The sequence below is a fragment of the Pan troglodytes genome, chromosome 21, assembly GCF_028858775.2.
Source record: "Pan troglodytes isolate AG18354 chromosome 21, NHGRI_mPanTro3-v2.0_pri, whole genome shotgun sequence".
NCBI lineage: Eukaryota > Metazoa > Chordata > Mammalia > Primates > Hominidae > Pan > Pan troglodytes.
In genome coordinates, this window is record NC_072419.2 from 62,753,952 (window position 1) to 62,773,633 (window position 19,682).

At 42.3% G+C, this 19,682-nt stretch overlaps 1 protein-coding gene and 1 non-coding gene across 4 annotated transcripts in view; both read left to right on the plus strand.

Annotated features, from left to right (window-relative positions):
* Nucleotides 1-5,103: 5,103 nt before the first annotated feature.
* RTF2 (replication termination factor 2) overlaps nt 5,104-19,682 on the plus strand; it is a 67,989-nt gene continuing 53,410 nt past the window's right edge. For 2 of the 3 annotated variants that reach the window (XR_001712306.3, XM_009437448.5), the window contains exons 1-4: nt 5,117-5,303; nt 9,858-9,952; nt 11,229-11,322; nt 13,529-13,668. Coding sequence is in view for 2 of the 3 variants with exons in the window: in XM_009437448.5 (XP_009435723.1) it covers nt 5,235-5,303; nt 9,858-9,952; nt 11,229-11,322; nt 13,529-13,668 (398 nt within the window). In the remaining variant the exon portion in view is untranslated. Of the gene's footprint in view, nt 5,304-9,857; nt 9,953-11,228; nt 11,323-13,528; nt 13,669-19,682 lie in introns of all 3 variants that reach the window. The other variant, XM_009437446.5, reaches the window with a different exon arrangement.
* LOC112206595 (small nucleolar RNA U13) lies at nt 12,191-12,291 on the plus strand. The gene has a single exon (XR_002941012.1). It is a non-coding gene; the product is annotated as a small nucleolar RNA U13 (small nucleolar RNA).

Genomic DNA, 19,682 nt, shown 5'->3' on the forward strand with positions numbered 1-19,682 from the left:
TTCCACTGATTAATAAGATGATTACCTCTGAAAAAAACTTTAAAATAAAATTAAACACAATTTTTTAGCTTTTGGTAACTTTTTGCTGAGTATTTTTGCTTAATGCCTAGAATTCTGTATGGTTTCCTCCCAAGGAAGGAAGAGGAAATGGTGGGTGGTGTGGTGGTAGCAACTTGACCTCAACTAAGTCAAATTTCATCAGGAGGCTGGAAGTGGTGAAGAGCCCATGTTAGCGATCCTCCAGTTTGACAAGTTGTGGGGAGTTGTGTTTGCGGTTTGGTGGCAACTATGTTTTTTATAAACATCTTTTTAAAAATGTTATGTTTTCCCTATGTATGCACCCCAGTTCTCTGAAAGTTGCCCATTTGTATGTGCACTTATAAGGAGGTGAATCAAAGCCACTTGCTAATGCCCTTTTCCTTTCATTCATTCATTTCTCAAATAGTCATTGAGCACCTCCTACTTGTTCAGGCCTTTGCTGATCACTAGAGATGCTGCAGGAAACAGAACAGAAGCTCTGGAGCATGGCGCTTTCTTTCCAGTCGAGGGAGATGAAAAACCAGGCAGGAGGTGGGAGAGGAGCTCTTATGGAATGCTAACTATAAGGCGGTGCCCAAAACACTGTGTATCAAGATAAATAATATTTTGATGCAATTATTTTTAAGAAATACAAATCAATGCAAAAAACTCCATGGTGAACAAAATGTTCAAATTTATATTTATAACGTGATATTTGCGTGATAAATGCAAAGAAGAAAATAAAGCAAGATGGGGTAATGTGATGGCAGAGCAGTGCTATTTTGGATGGAGAGGTCAGGGAAGATGGCTCCAAGGAAGGGTCCCAGGAGCAGAGGGCTGGATCCCTTGAGGGGGCCAGCTGGGAACACATGAAGAGAAGGCGCGTCCCTGGAGAAGGATCAGCAAGACATGTGCACAGAGGTAGGAGAAGAGGGTGGCCAGTGTGGCTGGAACCTAGTAAGGAAAGGAACAGTGGCCAACATTAGCTGGGAGGGGTGGCCAGGGGCCAGTTCATTCAAAGCTTTGTATATTGCCAGAATATTTTGAATATTTCCCTAAAACTGCAAATTAAAAGTAATTTTTGTCTTGAATTATCTCAGGACTTGCCTCAGTTTTCTACTTTGTTTTAACCTTCTTTGGGACACCTTCCTGTGTATGACCTTAAAGGATGGTTGCAAAGTTCTTCAAACATTTTTCATATCTACTGTCTTAGTCCATTTTTTGCAGCATTAACAGAATAAGAACAGATTTATTTCTTGCAGTTCTGGAGGCTGGGAACTCCAAGGTCAAGGGGCCTGCATCTGGCAAGGGCTTTTGTGCTGCATCATCCCAAGGTGGAAGGTGGAAGGACAAGAGAGCAAGAGAGGGCCGAACTCAATGTTATAACAAGTCCACTGTCTCGATCACTAACTCACTCCCAAGATAACAACATGAATCCAGTCATGAGAGCAGAGCCCTCATGACCTAATCACCTCTTATTAGGCCCCAGCTCCCAACACTGTTGCATTGGGATTAGATTTCCAACACATGAAATTTGGGGGACACACTCAAACCATAGCAGACAGTTTAAAAAATGTTTAATGCCAACTCTTAAAATGAGTTATGGTAAGCTGCAGCTACGGAAGAGCATATGAGCAGAGCTACCAGGAAATCGAACCTGCCATGGCTCAGAAGTCTGAAATGGGCCGGGGGCAGTGGCTCACGCCTGTAATCCCAGCACTTTGGGAGGCCAAGGCGGGTGGATCACAAGGTCAGGAGTTCGAGACCAGCCTGGCCAACATGGTGAAACGCCGTCTCTACTAAAAATACAAAAAATTACCTGGGCGTGGTGGTGTGCGCCTGTAATCCCAGCACTTTGGGAGGCCAAGGAGGGCGGACCATGAGGTGAGGAGTTCGAGACCAGCCTGACCAACATGGTGAAACCCCATCTCTATTAAAAATACAAAAACTTAGCCGGGCATGGTGGCACGTGCCTGTAATTGCAGCTACTCAGGAGGCTGAGGCAGGAGAATCGCTTGAACATGGGAGATGGAGGTTGCAGTGAGCCGAGATTGCACCACTGCACTCTAGCCTGGGCAACAGGGCGAGGCTCCATCTCAAAAATAAAAAAATTATAAAAAAAAAAAAGAAGTCTGAAATATTTGAGACCTACTGTAAGGACTTACTATAACAGCATTTAAAGTACTGGTTCTTAGCCTGAGGTTCAGAAGGCTGTGAGTAAAATACAAACATGCATACGCTATGTGAAATGTCGTATGTGCTAATCAATACTTTTCTGGAGATTTAGTTCAAAGTTTTCATCCAATTCTCAAACAGGTCCAATGACTCCCAAAAGGTTAAGAAATACTGGTTTTACTAGAGGGTAATGATTTTCCTTTTTATCATTTCATTCCTCTGCTTCCCCGAAAATCCATGGCTTGGCTAGGACAAAGTTGTCTCCAAAGATGCTTGTAAGGGAATAACCTTTATTAGTTCATTCAACAAGGCAGTGGAAGAAGAAGCAGACAATGATGACATCTGCTTCCCAGTAGAGCCGGGAGAATAAAATGGCTCAAGTCCAATAAAGCGCTGAACACAGCACCTGACATGGCAGCCAGCTCTCAACACATATTTGCTACCCATGATAATAAACCTCACAAAAGTTCTAGCTGTGTATAGTCTGAGGCACAGAGTAGCCTAGAGACCAATATTCTAAAAGAGGAAACCAGTGAGGAAGAGAAAAAAGTCCAGCTGCCTGAGCTAGAACACCAGCACAGCCAGTACTGCTGGGTTTTATCAGCAGCATTTGGGGAAGCAGTTAAGTCAGACGGGCCTCACCGGAGAGAGCCCCTCATCTTCTACTCCTTTTACTCAGCAGCTATGGGACCCTGAACAACGACAACTTGCACATCTGAGTCTTGGGGTTTTCATTTGTAAAACAAGAGGGATTATACCCTCTAACTCTTAAGGTTATTGTGATCCCAAAGTGAAAAAATGCCTACAAATCTCTCAGTGCACGCATGGTCATGGCTTAATAAAGAGCCGCTATTTTTGTTTTTTCTTCCCCAAATGAGAAAAGAACACTGGTTTGAGTCTTTCTAAAGATGCTGGTGTTTCTGCTCTTCTGTATTTGACCTTCTGTCCTTTGCTGTGAGAAAGAACTAATCCTAGCACTCATTCCCGGGTCTCTCACTACCTATGTGACCTTGAAGGAGTCATTCGATCTTTCCACGCTTCTGTTTCCTCACCAGTAAATGGAATTCTAATAGTACTAACCAGTTTTAGTATCTGCCAAAACTAGGCTTTTCACCCCTTTCTCAATGAATCTGTACTTTCTTTTGGTTTACTGAGGAAATGTACTCATATATTGAGTGTGCCAAAGATTCTTCTAGGCACTGATGATACAATGTGGAATAAAAGTCCTGGCCGGGCTTGGTGGCTCACGGCTGTAATCCCAGCACTTTGGGAGGCCGAGGCAGGTGGATCACCTGAGATCAGGAGTTTGAGACCAGCCTGGCCATCATGGTGAAGCCCCGTCTCTACTAAAAATACAAAAATTAGCCCGGCATGGTGGCGGGCGCCTGTAATCTCAGCGACTGGGGAGGCTGAAGCAGGAGAATCGCTTTGATCCTGGGAGGTTGAGGTTGCAGTGAGCCGAGATCACATCACTGCACTCCAGTCTGGGCAACAGATCGAGACTCTGTCTAAAACAAAACAAAACAAAATGAAGTCCCTACCCTCATAGAGCTTACAGTTATTGTGGTTAGCATAGAAATAAATCATAAATCAATCAGAGACCAACTAATTAAAGGGATTTTTTTTTAAATTCTCATTAATCACAGTAACAAGTACCCCAAGCTTACATATAGCCCTTGAAGTTTCCACATCCAGGTATTTTCTGGGCAACTCTTCCCAAGTAAAAAATATTTTCAGCCTTTTTATGTTTCACGTAGGTCAATAGGGTAATATCCAATCATAAAGATCTGCCTTCTTGGCAATGGAGAAATTTTCCTATCATATATATGTACAAATACATACATACATACATATTAATGACAGAGTCTTGCTCTGTTGCCTAGGCTGGAGTGCAGTGGCATTATCATAGCTCACTGCAACCTTGAATTCCTGGGCTCAGGCAATCCTTCCTACCCCCTCAGCCTCCGGAGCCGCTAGGACTACAAAAGCTTACCACAACGCCTGGCTAATTTTTCTTTTTCTTTCAAGATGGTGTCTCACCATGTTGTCCAGGCTGACCTGGAACTCCTGGGCTCAGGTGCTCCTCCCGTCTCGGCCTCCCAAAGTGCTGGGATTATAGGCACTTTCCCATAATATTTATAATAATTAAAGGAACAAACAGAGAGATAGACAATCGCCTAAGAGCAGACAATCATGAATTTTTAGCAAGGGATTTGTGTTCTTATAGATAAAATACAGCCTGTCTCTTGGAACGGGCATGGCAACATCAGTGTATGTTTTATAAGAACTATTATATCGTCTATTAATGATACTTGATTGTTAATAAAAATTTTTTAGCCTGGGCTTCAGGAAACTGTGAATGAAATACACACACGCACAAACCGTATGCAAAATTTCACACACATGCCATCTACAATATGCATGGCAACACCAGAAAGTTCCAGGCCTTAGGGAGGGTCTTACTTCCTAGAATCTGTTGTAACATCACTTCACAAGATTTGTTTTGAGTGCTTGAGTCACAGTTGGCGCTCAAGAAAGATGCGTTCTCCTTTTAAACACAAAAATGTCCATTGATACAGCAGATTCCGTTCATAGGCATCCTTAATCGCAGAAACAGGAGGGCGGCCCTTTTCCTCAAGGCGCTCTCAGTCCAGGGATGTGCCCGCTCCGCAGCCACACAAGCTGGCGTGGGATAGGGTCAAAGAGCGGTGGATGCGCACGGGCCGCCCACGCCCTCGCTGCCCTCCCGGAGCGTGGGCGAGTGATTCCGATTGTGCAGCAGAAACCCAGGGTCTCACGGGAAAGAGGAAACCCGCCCACGCCCAGCCTCCAAGCGACGCTCTCCATGACAACCGGCACTTGGTAACGGCCTCGCCCTGCCCCGCTACGCCGCGCCTAGCGTGCCGCCCCGCCCCGCCCCGCTGCGTCACGACCAGCGTGCTGCGTCACGGCGGTGCGCCGGAAGTGGCTGGGGATTTCGCCGGAAATCCCGGAAGTGACAGCTTTGGGGTTTTGCTGCTGGCTCTGACTCCCGTCCTGCGATGGGTTGCGACGGGGGAACAATCCCCAAGAGGCATGAACTGGTGAAGGGGCCGAAGAAGGTTGAGAAGGTCAGTGATGTGGGCCGGCTCTTGGGGACCGGGGGTGGTGGGAATTTGACGACCCCAGAAAACGAGAGGAAGTAAGAAGGGGGAGCCAGCGGAGTTCCAGACCTGGCTGCGGTCTTTTATTCCATTCAGAGGACTCAAAATTAACAACAGTATTAAGAGTGGACATTCAATGGGTGCTGACTATTGCCATTCACTGGACAGTAATCTTAACAGGGGGTATCTCATGTAATTATTACAATAGCCCTATAGCTACATACTGTTGTCCTCATTTTCAGACATGGAAGTTGAGGCTCAAAAGGAGAAATTTGCAAAGCTAGTAAATGGCAGAGCCAGGATTTGAACCCTACCTGCGACTAGTAGCAATAATACAAATACTTAGTGTATACTGAGTTTTGTATACACTAACTTCATTTGCTCAGAGAAGCCTTCCCAAACTGTTCCCTTATCACATCCTTTTATAAACTGTCTTAGCCTGCACACGGCTGTACGTGGTTGATATGTATCAGTCTTCCCCGCTAGACGGTAAGTTCCTGATAGCAGAGGCTGTACCCTTTTTTTCCTGCAACTAGCATAGTTCCTGGCACACTAAATATTTCGAATAAACAAATGAGTGAATAATCCCTGATCTCACAAGTAATCGAGGAAATTATAATAATTTCTTTGCTACTGACAGGGACACTGAGTCCAGGGATATTAAGGTGACTAAGATCACACAGCTGGTAGGTAGTGAAGCCAGGATTCCCATCCACTTATTTGGGATTTCAAAGTTAGCACAAGTAATTACTTTTTAATGATAAAATATTTGTAAAGCACCTAGTAGAGACTTCTTTACAAAAATATTTGTAAAGCACACGTGGAGACTTCATGTATTCTGATTCAGGAGCTGGAGAGCTTGTTTAAAAGGTAAACCCCGTATGTCACTATTGTATTTGAAGCATTCCAGTGGCTTCCCATCACATTAAGAATAAAATCTCGTCAGACCCTTGAGCAGACCCTGCCTATGTTTCTGACCTCATCTTCTGCCCCTCTCCACCTCTTTCATACTGTTCTAGCTAAACAGGCCTCTTGTTCTTCAACCTGGAGTGTGAGTTCATCAATCTGAAATACTCTTCACTGAGATTGTCACATGATGAGTTTCTTTACTTCATTCAGTTTTTTACTCAAATGTCATCTGTCCACTGTAACTGAAATGTGCCTCACTTCCAATATTCTCTCTTCTCTTCTTAACAGTGCCTACCACTGTGTTATTTGTTTATTGTCTCTTTCCCACGTAGACAGGAACCTTGTGTGTCTTACCTCTGTAACCCCTACCATGTGTCAGCCACATAATAGACACCTAATAAATATGTGTGAATATGAGAATGAATGAATACCCAAGAGGATGAAGTGTACCCTCTGATCATACGTACATGTAAACAGGCGAATGCTGGATAATTAGCATTCATGAGTGGTTTTTTGGCTTTCACCAAAAAAGTGTTTAGCTCAGTTTTGTTTTCTTGTGCCCAGGGCTGAAAAGGAGTAGCTTAATGAAAGGCTTGACAAGAAACAGGTGTCGGAAGAGGGTAGAAAAGAAGGAAGAGCGATTCAAAAAAGCCAGAATGCCTAGGCAGGATGGATTTTTATTATAACTATTCACACAACAAATGCTTAATAAGTGGTTACCATATATACATTGTTGTAGGCCCCAGGGATATAGCAGTGAACAAGGCAGAGTCTAGCCCTGGTGGAGCTTACATTTCGGATCAATATTGTGAAATCTGCCCTGGTTCCTAACGCAGAGCACCTAAATTCCTTGTAATTTCCTGGGTGACAGGATCATCTTTTGTTCTAATAAGGCAATTATTGGTGGGTTCCTGGATGGGGCCTGGTCACCAGAAACACCAAGCCAAGATTAGAAGCCTGGAACTTTCAGCCCCACCTCACCCCCATCCTTCAGGGAGGAGAAGAGGAATTGGACATGGAGTTAATAATCCATCATGCCTACGTGGTGGGGTCTCCATAAAGATGCCTGAAGTTGAGGGTTTGGAGATTTTCTGGGTTGCCGACAACATCCACATGCCAGGAGAGTTACCCCAACTCCATGAGGACAGCCCTGCACTTGGGACCCTTCCAGACTATACCCTATGTACTTCTTTATCTGGCTATTTGTGTCCTTTACAATGTATTTGTAATAAATCAGCAATGGTAACTAAACTGTTTCCCCACATCTGTGAGACACTAGCAAATTATCAAACTGGGGGTGGGGGAGCGGATCGTGGTAGCCTTTGATTTATAGACAGTCAGAAGTGCAGGTGACAACTTGAACTTGTGATTGGCATCTAAAGTCGGGGTAGGGACAGTATTATGGGACTGAGCCCTTAACCTTTGGGATCTGAGGCCATATCCAAATAGGTGGTATCAGAATTGAGTTTAATTGTAAGACACCTGGCTGCTATCAGAGAATTGGTTGGTGTGGGGAAAATCCCATACATTTTGTCCGAAGTGTTCTGGAAGTATTGAGTGTTGTGAGTGAAAGTATAGAAAAAACACTTGTCTGGCCAGGCGCGGTGGCTCACGCCTGTAATCCCAGCACTTTGGGAGGCCGAGGCAGGCGGATCACGAGGTCAGGAGATCGAGACCATCCTGGCTAACACAGTGAAACTCTGTCTCCACTAAAAATACAAAAAAGTTGCCGGGCATGGTGGCAGGTGCCTGTAGTCCCAGCTACTCGGGAGGCTGAGGCAGGAGAATGGCGTGAACCCAGGAGGCAGAGCTTGCAGTGAGCCAAGATAGCGCCACTGCACTCCAGCCTGGGCGACAGAGCAAGACTCCGTCTCAAAAAAAACAAAACAAAACAAAACACAAAACCACTTGTACTTGTCTTTCCAGTACAGATGTGTAAAAACTTAAAAGAAGAAAGACCCTAGAAAAGAAGAGAGACCCTGGTAAACACATTTTTTACTGCTTTTTCGGGGGAAACAATTTTCAAAGCCCTGGATAAGGAGTGATTTGTCACTTTTCTCCCTGTCCCCAACTCTCTGAGGTGCTTTTTGAATATAACCTAATCTCTTGGTGCCTCACTTTCCTCATCTACAAAAGTAAAAATACTAACTCATAGAGTTTTTCTGAGGATTAAAAAGTTATGGAAACTGCTTAGCACAGTGCCTGGCACACAGTAAGCACTTAAGCAGTTTTTACTTTAAAAATTAAATTCAGAGGGCCAGGTGTGTTGGCTTACGCCTGTAAACTCAGCACTTTGGGAGATTGAGGCAGGAGAATCACTTGAGCTCAGCAGTTGGAGAACAGCCTGGGCAACACAGGGAGACCTCTTAACAAAAATAAAATAAAATTAGCTGGGAATTGGCGCTTGCTTGTAGTCCTAGCTACTTGGGAGGCTAAGGGAGAGGATTGCTTGAGCCCAGGAGAATTGAGGCTGCAGTGAGCTGTGATTGTGCCACTGCAGCCCAGTCTGGGCAACAGAGCAAGACCCTGTCTCAAAAAATAAATTAATAAAATAAATTCAGCAGGATTGTTTTTGTTTTCTTTTTTTCTTTTCTCTTCCTATTTTCTTCCAAATGTGCTGTCCTGTTAAATTATTCAGATTTGGCATTTGAAGAATGGGAAAGAGTGGTGCAGTCTACACAGTGAAGGAAAAAACAAGAATGGGAAGGAGTGGGACATGGAATATGATGTATGTGAAAATGTCATTCGAGGGCCAGGGTGGGTCTTATGTCTGGATTTTCATACTGTGGATAAAGTTTGATGTATCCCTTAGTGAATAAGCCCCAAAACACTTATTTCTGTTAAATTGAACATTTTATAAAGAATTATGTAGTCTTTGTTCTGAACTTTAAAAAAAAAAAATGCTTGTCTTCTCAGTTCTTAAGTCTTTAAATTCTGCCGCAACTTAGCAGGCTTTCCCATTGTTAGAAATTAATCTAACACACTTTTTTTTTTCTCTTTTGTATGGCCTCCCTAAGTTATTATTAAGATTCAAATGTTAATATTTGTATGTGGCTTGCATAAACAGTTTAATAATTTTATATAATCTTTTTCTTTGTACATGTCATATTTAGATGGGCCTTTATTTGATGTAGTATTAATTACTTGTGACTTTTAAAATCCTGACTTCAGCCAGGCACAGTTGCTCATGCTTTCAATACCAGCAGTTTGGGTGGCTGAGATGGGCGGATCATTTGAGTCCAGGAGTTTGGGGGCAGCATGGCAAAACCACGTCTCTACAAAAAATACAAAAATTAGCCAGCCCTGGTGGTGTGCACCCATAGTCCCAGCTACTCCAGAGGCTGAGGTGGAAGGTTTGCTCGACTCCAGGAGGTGGAGGTTGCAGTGAGTGAAGATTGCACCACTACACTCCAGCCTGGGCAACAGAGTGAGACCCCGTCTCAAAAACAAACAAACAACAAACCAAAAACCCAACTTCCTATGTCATTATCTTTGATTTAAAAAACAAAAATCATTACTGTGCGGTATTACTGAATATACTTTTATATGTAGAATTGTGAACCACGTGTCTTTCAGAGTTGAAAATTAATTGAATTTTTTGTTTTTTATTAGGTCGACAAAGATGCTGAATTAGTGGCCCAATGGAACTATTGTACTCTAAGTCAGGAAATATTAAGACGACCAATAGTTGCCTGTGAACTTGGCAGGTATGGTTTTTACACTTAATCAAGATGAGTTTTTTAAGTGATTTTGAGGAGAATTTTGATGTGTAAATGCAGTTTTCCATTCATCAAGCGTGGATTATCCCAAGCAAATTTGCAAGGCATAGGCTGTCGTTCCCTGTCTCTGAACATAGTTCTGTACTATTCTAGTCAGTTTGGTTTGTTTAATCCATGGTTTGAAAACTGAGGGGCTGGGCTGAGCGCAGTGGCTCACACCTGTAATCCCACCACTTTGGGAGTCTGAGGAGGAAGGGTCACTTAAGTCTAGGAGTTCAAGACCAGTCTGGGCAATATGGTGAAACCCCACCTCTACAAAAAAGTAAAATTAGCCAGGCATGGTGGCTGGCATGATCCTGTAGTCCCAGCTGTTCAGGAGTCTGAGGCAGGAGGATCCTTTGAGTCTGGGAGGTTGAAGCTGTAGTAAGCTATAATTCCACCACTGCACCCCAGCCTGTGCAAAAAAAAATAGCAAACTCAGGGGCCAATAGAAGCTAAGTTATAAGCATAAACACATGAAGGAGCCATGTGAGGAACAGGAGAGAATGGCAGGGAGTGGAGAATACTGGAGAGTCCATGTCCTGTCCAAAGCAGGAGCTGCCACTCAGTTCCAGCCAGTTTTTACAGCTCAATGGTGTTGGCCTAGTGATTCCACACCTTCTGGTTTTAATTTTTAAAGAAAAAGAGGAAATATACATTAAATTTCCCAATTAAAAAAAGCCTTGTTCAGGTTACATTCAGCCTTCTGACTGCCAGTTTGCCACCTTTGATTTAAACTAATTTCTGGCTGGATGCATTGGCTCATGCCTGTGATCCCAGCACTTTGGGAGGCTGAGGTGGGTGGATCACCTGAGGTCAGGAGTTTGAGACCAGCCTGGCCAATATGGTGAAACCCCGTCTCTACTAAAAATATGAAAATTAGCCAGGCATGGTGGCAGGCGCCTGTAATCCCAGCTACTCGGGAGGCTGAGGCAGGAGAATTGCTTGAATCCGGGAGGCGGAGGTTGCAGTGAGCTGAGATTGCACCATTGCACTCCAGCCGGGGTGACAAGAGTGAAACTCTGTCTCAAATAAATAAATAAATAATTTCCTTCTTTGTATGCTCTGGAAATAGTTGAAACAGGGTTAAATTTACTTTTTAATAATTCAGGGTATTTCTCTTATCAAATGTAAACAACTTTTGGATTGTGTTCAGTTTATTCTTCCTTCTTTGGTTATTTGAAAGTTGCTTGTTGACATAATATTCTAATACTTACTATTGCAGACTTTATAACAAAGATGCCGTCATTGAATTTCTCTTGGACAAATCTGCAGAAAAGGCTCTTGGGAAGGCAGCATCTCACATTAAAAGCATTAAGGTAACACGAGTGATTCTGAAGTGCTGTGAGGGTCTGAACAGTGGCTGAGGTTTATTTTATAGAATTTATACGCCTTAAAGACTGAACTCAGAAATTTGGGATTCCATTCCCACATGGCCATCTAATACAGGTATGATCTTGAGAGGTCACTTAAATCTCAAGCCACGAGTTCCACCATGCATACTTCCTACATTATAAATCTGTTGTAATTTCACCTGTGTGTTGTGCTTTGAAAATTTTGATGTTCTCTATTAATGTTAGGAGGCATTATTTTTGTAATTAAGATTCACCTACTTGGATTTTGGATTTGGAAGAAACTTTTGTGAATTAGATAATTTTATGGATCACTGTTAAATCACGTGGCTACCATCTGGTGATTAGAGGTTCTGATTGGCAGTTAAAGTTCTTTCATAAAAGTTGAAAAAACAAGTTTTTTTAATAAAGGAAATTTCTTGAGAGGACACAACTTTTTAAATATGGTCAGTGGGGAAAAAGTTCGGAAAGGTAGTGAAGAATTTGAGAACCATCAGGCTATAAACCCTTCATCTCACTGTAAATGACTCACTTGAGGCCACATGGCTGGCGAAGTACTTAAACCAGAACCAGATCCCCTAACTCCCAGTCTAAGGCTCTAGGTTTTGCCTTCTTTTTCTTTCTTTCGTTCGTATTATTAGGCTTTTTGTTCAAATGCTTGGGGTTGATTATAGGATATGTTCATTTCAGGCAAATTCATAATTCTGAAATGTAGCTAATGATAGTGCTCTAGAAATTATTCTGATTTTAGTGGTCTTTTACCTTGTGGAAGAGAATTTATTCCTGAAAAACCTGTGGTAGTATGAATCATCTTACATCAAAAATGTGATCAACGATTCTTTAGCAGTTCATAATGCTATGATTGGGTTTCCGTGTGCACATGTAAGATGTGCCTCTCAAGCCTTGTTGTGACATCAGCACATTACCCATCTGATGAGGAAAAAAAACAGTTATTGAAATTAATTCATACAGTTCTATACTTAAAATACTTGTAATATTCAGTTTTATGTGGTTGAATATTTAATGGAAAAAACTCCAAGAAATTAGAACAGTAAAGAAAAAAAAGGATACAAATAAAACAATGCTAACACATAAGATTGTCATTACCGTCAATTGATAGTCCACAAATACTCGGAGCAGAGAACTCAGTGAGACATGTGCTCATTCTCGACCAGGAAGCTGATCGTATGGATGGTGATTTGCCTTTCAAGACACTCACCTGCTCTCTAGAGTATTGAAGTCAAAATGGTCTCATTAAATATGAAGAAATGCCTCGAATGCAAAAGTAGAGTTACTGTATCAAATTCCTTATAAAGTTGGGAATTCTTGAAAACCTGAATAGCTGTGTCTTGGAGTGTGACAGTATTTTCTGGCTAATATTCTGCCTTAGCTCGTTAGACCATGGTCTCAGATTTTACTGTCTATTCAATGATTTTATATATATATTTTTCTGTTTTTGCTTTTTTCAACGATTAAATAAATGTAGATAGTCAGTAACATGAAGCAGCCTCAGAGAGGATTCATCACAGGGAGAAAGCATTCCCTTCTGGGTGGAACTCATGCAGAGCTTTCTGTTAGTGGAGTAATTTTTTATGTAAGAAGATACTTTTCCTTAAGTTAAAAAGATGTGTATAGTAGAAATAACTGATTTACTTGCTAGTCAGTGAATTGAAAAAATCTTGTTTTCTGTTTTCTTTTTTTTTTTGAGACGGAGTTTTGCTGTTGTTGTCCAGACTGGAGTGCAATGGCACAATCTCGGCTCACTGCAACCTCCTCCTCCCGGGTTCAAGCGATTCTCCTGCCTCAGCCTCCCGAGTAGCTGGGATTACAGGCATGTTCCACCACACCCAGCTAATTTTGTATTTTTAGTAGAGACGGGGTTTCTCCATGTTGGTCAGGCTGGTCTTGAACTCCTGACCTCAGGTGATCCGCCTGCCTTGGCCTCCCAAAGTGCTGGGATTACAGGCGTGAGCCACCACACCCGGCCTTGTTTTCTGTTTTCTATATATGGTTTAATATTATATCCATGTTTCTTATGGACCAGAGGAAAGTAACTATGAGGAAGAGGTTTTGATGGGAAGGGCTGGAATAACAATTTGTTGACTTACGTGGTTAAGGCAAAGGATGATCTATTTATCAAATGAATTGTTAAAATATTAATGGTTTTTCCCAGAATGTGACAGAGCTGAAGCTTTCTGATAATCCTGCCTGGGAAGGGGATAAAGGAAACACTAAAGGTGACAAGCACGATGACCTCCAGCGGGCACGTTTCATCTGCCCCGTTGTGGGCCTGGAGATGAATGGCCGACACAGGTTAGTGACGGACCTGGGACAGATGATGTGGGAGGCTGGTGGAATACTGCCGGTTTTGGTGGCAGTGATGCCGGAGTTTAGCAGTCATGTGGCTTGCTTTCTGGTGTCCTTGGGTTTGGTGGCGCCTTGGAGGAAATGGTGCTTGGTTGGTGGCAGTGGTGCCGGAGCTTAGCAGTCATGTGGCTTGCTTTCTGGTGTCCTTGGGTTTGGTGGCGCCTTGGAGGAAATGGTGCTTGGTCATGAGCACGTTCATTTCCGTCAGCCATTGCTACGGGACTTCCAGCGAGACCCAGCCTGGTCTGCGGCCTTCCGTTCTTGAGGTGGTGAAACAAAACCTGAAGTGAAGTGGGATTCTGAAAAGTTCTCATGTGACGCTTTTGAAACCTGAGTTTAGTTCTTAGATCATCTTTTCCTGTGGGACAGAAAGCAAAGAGCAAATGTTTCCCATCAAGCAAATCCCATTTCCTTCCAGTTACTAATTTTTAATTTTTATTATGTTTTATAGTTTTATTTTTATCCTTTTTTTTAAGTAGAAATAAGGTCTCACTTTGTTGCCCAGGCTGGTCTTGAATTCCTGGCCTCAAGCGATCCTCCTGCCTCAGCATCCCAAAGTGCTGGGATTGTAGGCGTAAGCCACCACGCCCGGCCACTAATTTTTATTTTTGTAGAGATAGGGTCTCCCTGTGTTGCCCAGGCTGGATTCAAATTCCTGGCCTTTAACGATCCTCCCAAAGCGCTGGGATAACATGTGGGAGCCACTGCACCTGATTACAAATGCCAAAAGTTATGCAGTAACAGGCAGAGTTATAGAACCTGTGATTAATCAGTCAACCAAAGGCTCAAAAACATGGTAATTTGCCTTGAATTTGTAGCTAACAGATTCTCTGGCTGTAGCACTGGGAATCTTATGGTTGAGATGTGTGTAGCAAATGTAAACAACCTGTATATTTTCCTCTTTAAAAAATACGGACGGTTGAATGGGTTAGTACATGCTTTTTCATAGGATGTCTCACTAAGCAAAAGCGTTAAGCCCTTTCCCCCACTTTTGAGAAGTACAGTCATACCTCGGAGATATTGTGGGTTCTATTCCAGACTACCACAATAAAACAAATATTACTGGAAAGCAAGTCACACAAAATTTTGGTTTCTTAGTACATATAAAAGTTGCCTTTAGCAGCTCACAGTGGCTCCCACCTATAATCCTGGCACTTTGGAAGTCCGAGACAGGAGGATTGCTTGAGGCTAGGAGTTAGAGACCAGCCTGGGTAACATAGTGAGACCCTGTCTTTACAAAACAAAATTTTTTTTTAATTAGCCAGCCATGGTGGCATGTACCTATAGACCTCGCTACTTGGGAGGCTGAGGCAGGAGGATTGCTGGAGCCCAGGAATTCAAGGCTGCAGTGAGGTATGATCATGCCACCGCAGAGCCTGGGTGACAGAGTGAGACCCTGTCTCAAAAAAGAAAGTTACGTTTATACTATAGTCTTTTAAGTGTGCAATAGCATTATGTCTAAAAACAAAGTACCTATCTTAATTAAAAATTATTGCTAAAGAATGCTAGCAATCACCTGAACCTTCAGCGAGTCATCATCTTTTTGCTGGTGGAGCCTCGATGTTGCCTTGATGTCGATGGCTGCTAACTGATCAGGATGGTGGTTGCTGAAGGTTCGGGTGGCTGTAGCAGTGTATTACAGTAAGACAGCAATAGAATTTGCTGCATCGATTGACTCTTTCATGAAAGATTTCTCTGTATGTAGCATGTGATGCTGTTTAATAGCATTTTACCCACAGTAGACCTTCTTTCAAAATTGGAATCAATTGTCTTAAACCCTGCAACTGCTTTATCAATTAAGCTTATGTAATATTTCAAATCTATCATATCAACAATATTCACAGCATCTTCACCATGGGCAGATTCCGTCTCAAGAAACCACTTTCTTTGCTCATCCGTAAGAAGCAACTCTTCATCCATTTGGGTTTTATCGTGAGATTGCAGTAATTCAGTCATCTTCAGGCTCCACTTTTCTCATTCTCTTGCCATTCTACCACATTTGCGTTACTTCCTCCACTAAAGCCTTGAACCCCTCCAAGTCGTCCATGAGGGGTGGAATCAGCTTCTTCCAAACTCCTATTAATGTTGATACTCTGCCCTCCTCTCATGAATCACAGATTTTTGTTTTATGTTTTTTGTTTTTTTGAGACGGAATCCAGCTCTGTTGCCCCGTCTGGAGTGCAGTGGCACAATCTCGGCTCACTGCAACCCCCACCTCCTGGGTTCAAGTAATTCTGCTGCCTCAGCGTCCCGAGTAGCTGGGATTACAGGCGCCCGCCACCGTGCCCAGCTAATGTTTATATTTTTAGTAGAGACAGGGTTTACCATATTGGCCGGGCTGGTCTCAAACTCCTGACCTCAGATGATCTGCCTGCCTCAGCCTCCCAAAGTGCTGGGATTACAGGTGTGAGCCACCACAGCGGGCCAAATCACAGATGTTCTTAATGACATCTAGAATGGTGAATTCTTTCCAGAAGGTTTTCAATTTACTTTGCCCAGATCCATCAGAGGAATGGCAGAGGAAGCCTATGGCAGCTATAGCCTTATGAAATGTATTTTTAAATAAGACTTTAAAGTCAAAGTTCCACCTTGATCCATGGGCTGCAGAATGGTTGTTGTGTTAGCAGCCATGAAAAAACTTTAATCTCCTTGTACATCTCCATCAGAGCTCTTGCGTGACTTAGGTGCATTATCAATGAGCAGTGATATTTTGAAAGGAATCTTTTTTTTTTTTTTTTTGAGCAGTAAGTCTCAACGCTGGGCTTAAAATATTCTGTAAGCCATGTTATAGACAGATGTGCTCTCATTCAGGCTTGGTTCTTCCATTTCGAGAGTACAGGCAGAGTAGACTTACCATCATTCTTAAGAACCCTAGGGTTTCCAAACGGTAAGTGAACATTGGCCCAACCGAAAGTCACCAGGCATGTTAGACCTTAGTGAGAGTCGGCCTGTCCTGATGCTTTGAATCCAGGCATTACTTCTCCTTTTTAGCAGTAGAAGTCCTGGATAGCATCTTCTTTCAATACAGGGCTATTTTATCTACACTGAAAATCTGTTGTCTAGTGTACCCATCTTTATTAATGATTTTAGCCAGATTTTCTGGAGAACTTAATGCAGCTTCTCCATCAGCACTTGCTGCTTCACCTTGCACTTTTATGTTATGGAGACGCCTTCTTTCCCTAAACCTCATGAACCAACTTCTTCCAGTTTCCAACTCTTCCTCTGCAGCTTTCTTGCCTCTGTCAGCCTTCATAGAATTGAAGAGAGTTAGGGCCTTGCTCTGGATTAGGCTTTGGCTTAAGGATCTGTCACTGTGGCTAGTTTGATCTTCTGTCCAGGCCACTAAAACTTTCTTCATGTCAGCAATACGGTTGTTTCACTTTCTTACCATTCATCTGTTTATAGAGTGGCACTTTAAATTTCCTTCAAGAACTTTTCCTTTGCATCCACAGCCTAGCTAAGTGTTTGATTTGAGAGGTTGGATTTTGGCCTATCTTGGCTTTGGACCTGCCTTCCTCCCTAAGCTTTTGATTTAAATCATTTTAATCATTTCTAGCTTTTGATTTAAAGTGAGAGACATGCAATTCTTCTTTTACTTGGACACTTAAAGGCCATTGTAGGGTTCTCAATTGGCCTAATTTCAATATTGTTGTGTCACAGAGAATAGGGAGAACTGAGAAGGAGAGAGATGGGGGAATGGCCAGTTCATGGAGCAGTCAAAACACACACATTTATTAATTGAGTTTGCCATTTTATACGAGTGTTGTTCCTGGCACCCCAAAACAATTACAAAAGTAACATCAAACGTCACTGAGCACAGATCACCATAACAGATGTAGTAATCATGAAATCATTTGAAATATTTGAGAATTACCAAAATGTGACACAGAGACGTGACGTGAGCACATGCTGCTGGGAAGATGCTGACAGACCTGCCAGATGCAGGTTTGCGGTGAACCTTCAGTCTAAAATAATCACAATATCTGCAAAGCGCAATAAAACAAGTTATGCCTATATCCTTAATAGCTGGTAGTCCAGACTGCCCTCTGGAATCTTCTATTAAACACACGACGTACTGAAAGGTAGCATTTTTTATTACTTTCATTCAGGAAAGGGGTGGAGCAAAGCATCTCAAGTAAGTAAAAATGGTTTTATTGAACTTTAAACAGCAGTATTTAATCTTGAGCATTCTGGCACATTGGCGTCTGTTTATTTAACAGGTGTAGGTGGACACCCTCTCAGTGTGCCAGGCAGTGTTGCATGTGGCAGACTGTGCGAGGGGAACTAACTGTCCTGTTCTGAAATGGAACAACGAGGGGCTTCATGGATTTGGAGAGAAGTACAGTTTAGGGTCCAAAGACCTTTTGCTTTTAAATATTACACTCTTCTTCAAATAATCTGAATTTAAACCGCTTAGGGCTCTCTTTTAAACCACCATTGGGGTCAAGTAAGACATATTCTGGGGAACCAGACTCATTTACCTAACCATGTCCCACTTCTGTATATGTGTGTGTATGTGTGTGTGTATGCGTATATATATATACACATACACACATATACACACACATATGTATATGTTTGTATTTGAGGTGAAAGTCACATAAAATTGGCCATTTTAAAGTGTATGTTTCAGTAGCATTTAGTACATTCACAGTGTTGTGCGGTCACCACCTCTATCTGGTTCCAGAACATTTTTATCACCCCAAAAGGAAAACCCTCTGCCCATTACATAGGTACTCCCCATTGCCAGTCTGTTTCTGTCTCAATGGATTTACCTCTTCTAGATATTTCATATGCATAGAATCATACAATATGTAACCTCTCGTGTTTGGCTTCCCACTTGTTTTTAAGAAAACTGTAGCTCACCCCAGAAGAGGAACTTAGCAGAAACGAGCTCCACAATGGGGTCTCGAGTAGGAGTCCCCTGCAGCCTGTTGCTCTGATTGTGGCTTCCCCTGTTGTTTCTCCTTTGGTTTGCTGGTCAGTTTCTTCTCCTTTTTCTCTTACCCAGTGAATTGAGCTTTGCTTATTTTGACTTTGTCCATCTGTTATTGATAAGAGCCTCCACACTTGAAATTGATGATTGGATTAGTTTGTGTATGGTCATCCCTTGATATGTGTGGGAGATTGGTTCCAAGACCCCCTGTGGATACCAAAATCCATGGATGCTCAGGTCTCTGATATAAAATGGTACAGTACTTGCATATAACCTACACACATCCTCCTGTATACTTTAAATCAACTCGAGATTACATATGATACCTAATACAATATAAATGCTGTGTAAATAGTTGTTATACTGTATTGTTTAAGGAATAATGACAAAAAAGTCTGTGCATGTTCAATATAAATGCATTCATTTTTCCTGCCAAATATTTTTGATCCGGGTTGGTTGAATTGATAGATGCGGAACGCATGGATATAGAGGATATAGAGGGCCAGCTGTATTTAGTAAAGTTTGTATAATAAAGATTTAAATATATAGAAAAATAGAAATAAACTGTTAGTGTAATAAAAACATTGGGCCTTTGTAAAAAGAAAAATAGCTCCCTAATAATTTGTAAGTATCTATAAAATAGGATTTTAAAAATTCTAAACAACATTCAGTGAATTTAGTGCAGTGTTATGAACTGGATTTTGGTTAGGCCAATCTGCGTCTGCTATAATCCCTGGGAAATTAGAGAAAATTTGTCCTGTGGCATTTTTCAAGGAATGCCTAAAGTGAAATATGAAAGTGCTTTATGCTGCTCTCCAGCCGCGGTGGAGGCATTATTCGTTGTTTGATGTTTAATGCTCCCTCTCCCACACCACACACCCATATCCACGCTTCTCCACGCCTCTGCATATAGACATAGAAATCGACACGTATTCTTCCCAAACTCTCACGGGGTCACATTATATGTATTTAATAACCTCTTATTTTCCTTCTGTTCTGTCCACCTTGGACATATTTTCACGAC